The sequence below is a fragment of the Belonocnema kinseyi genome, unplaced genomic scaffold, assembly GCF_010883055.1.
Source record: "Belonocnema kinseyi isolate 2016_QV_RU_SX_M_011 unplaced genomic scaffold, B_treatae_v1 SchBZDm_1613;HRSCAF=1780, whole genome shotgun sequence".
Taxonomy (NCBI): Eukaryota; Metazoa; Arthropoda; class Insecta; order Hymenoptera; family Cynipidae; genus Belonocnema; species Belonocnema kinseyi.
Genome location: NW_022873628.1, coordinates 1 through 1,316, shown reverse-complemented (window position 1 = coordinate 1,316; position 1,316 = coordinate 1). Strand labels below are relative to the sequence as shown.

General features: G+C 33.4%; 1 protein-coding gene across 1 annotated transcript; it reads left to right on the top strand.

Moving 5' to 3' along the window:
• Positions 1 to 252: 252 nt before the first annotated feature.
• Positions 253 to 645, top strand: LOC117182512 (the record flags this gene model as incomplete). Its single annotated transcript, XM_033375607.1, has 2 exons — positions 253 to 283; positions 362 to 645. Coding segments are annotated over exons 1-2 (315 nt in total), but the record flags the coding sequence as incomplete, so codon positions are not given.
• Positions 646 to 1,316: the final 671 nt, after the last annotated feature.

Here is a 1,316-nt window from a genome sequence, read left to right as displayed (position 1 = left end):
CAGAGTGGATTTCAAATTGAAATGCACTCGGGAAGAACACTAGCTATTGAAGGCGAAAAGAAAATTGAATGTCTTGTAGAATCTGTAAGTTCGACGACTCACTGTTACACAATTCAACCACTCATTTCAGGTGATGGGAGACTGCTTTCCCCATTATTCATTGTTTTAAAAGAAAGTAAAGGAACCTTTACTTTAAGGTCCTTTGGACCGGTAGTAGAATCCAAATTATTCAAACCATCAAATATTTACGTGATGCCTTCCGCTTCTGGCAAACTGACTTCAGGTATGATATTTATTATTGATGATTACAGTTTTTAACTTATGTCACGTGAATAAAAATGAGTTTTTTCAATGGTTACAGAACATTTCAAAACATGGCTGAAGCATGTGTATTTTCCCAATGTTGGGCATTCAAGTGTCTTATTAATTGATTCGTGGAGTGGGCATTGCCCTGATGCTGTAAAGGAAGCAGCACCTCCAAACAAAATTGTTGATGTAAAAATAATTCCAAAAGGAACGACAGGCAAAATTCAGCCACGAGATGCTTTCGGCTTCCGAGTGTGGAAAAATTACGCCCGTCGCTTCGAGGATAGTGTAACATTAATGAATGAGGATGTAGAACTTCATAAAAGAAATAACATTATAAAACTCCAATCCTTGGTACATAATCAATTGTCATCTCCTCGATACAATAACCTATTCAAATATTCATGGTATAAAAGTGGCTACGTTGAATCAAAGCCAAATGAATTTTATAACCCCGTAGATTTTAGTTTTGGTAATGATTGTAATGAGCTTTGTGAAGTTCCTGGTTGCTCTAACCCAGCAATTGTAAGATGCTCTTGGTGTAAGAAATCATTATGCTTAAAACATTTTTTTAATGATTATTATTATTGCCAGGATTATAAAAAGTAACATTAAAACTCAAAACTATTGAAATATTAAATTTTTGAAAATTTTTTTGTACTTTGAATCATTAATTTTTTATTACCTTTGAAAGTCCCATAGAAAAAGAATAAAATCATAGAGATACGACAATATCTCCTGTGGGGCTGCTTCACCCCTTATTATAGGTGTTTTATTAAGGGGAGAACAGTCGATTTCGTATTTGGATATTGTGCATACTGCCAAAATTTTTTTCGTCAAACTCAAAAAACTACTATTTTCATATTGAAAAGGGTGTCATTTTTTTATTGAAAAATAGGGGTTGACAAATTAGTGGGGTAAAGAATTCTAATTCAATACCAAGGATGTGTACTAAAATTATTACACGTTTTACGCCACTGAATAGTCCAAGGGTATTTTTAAGTAATGAA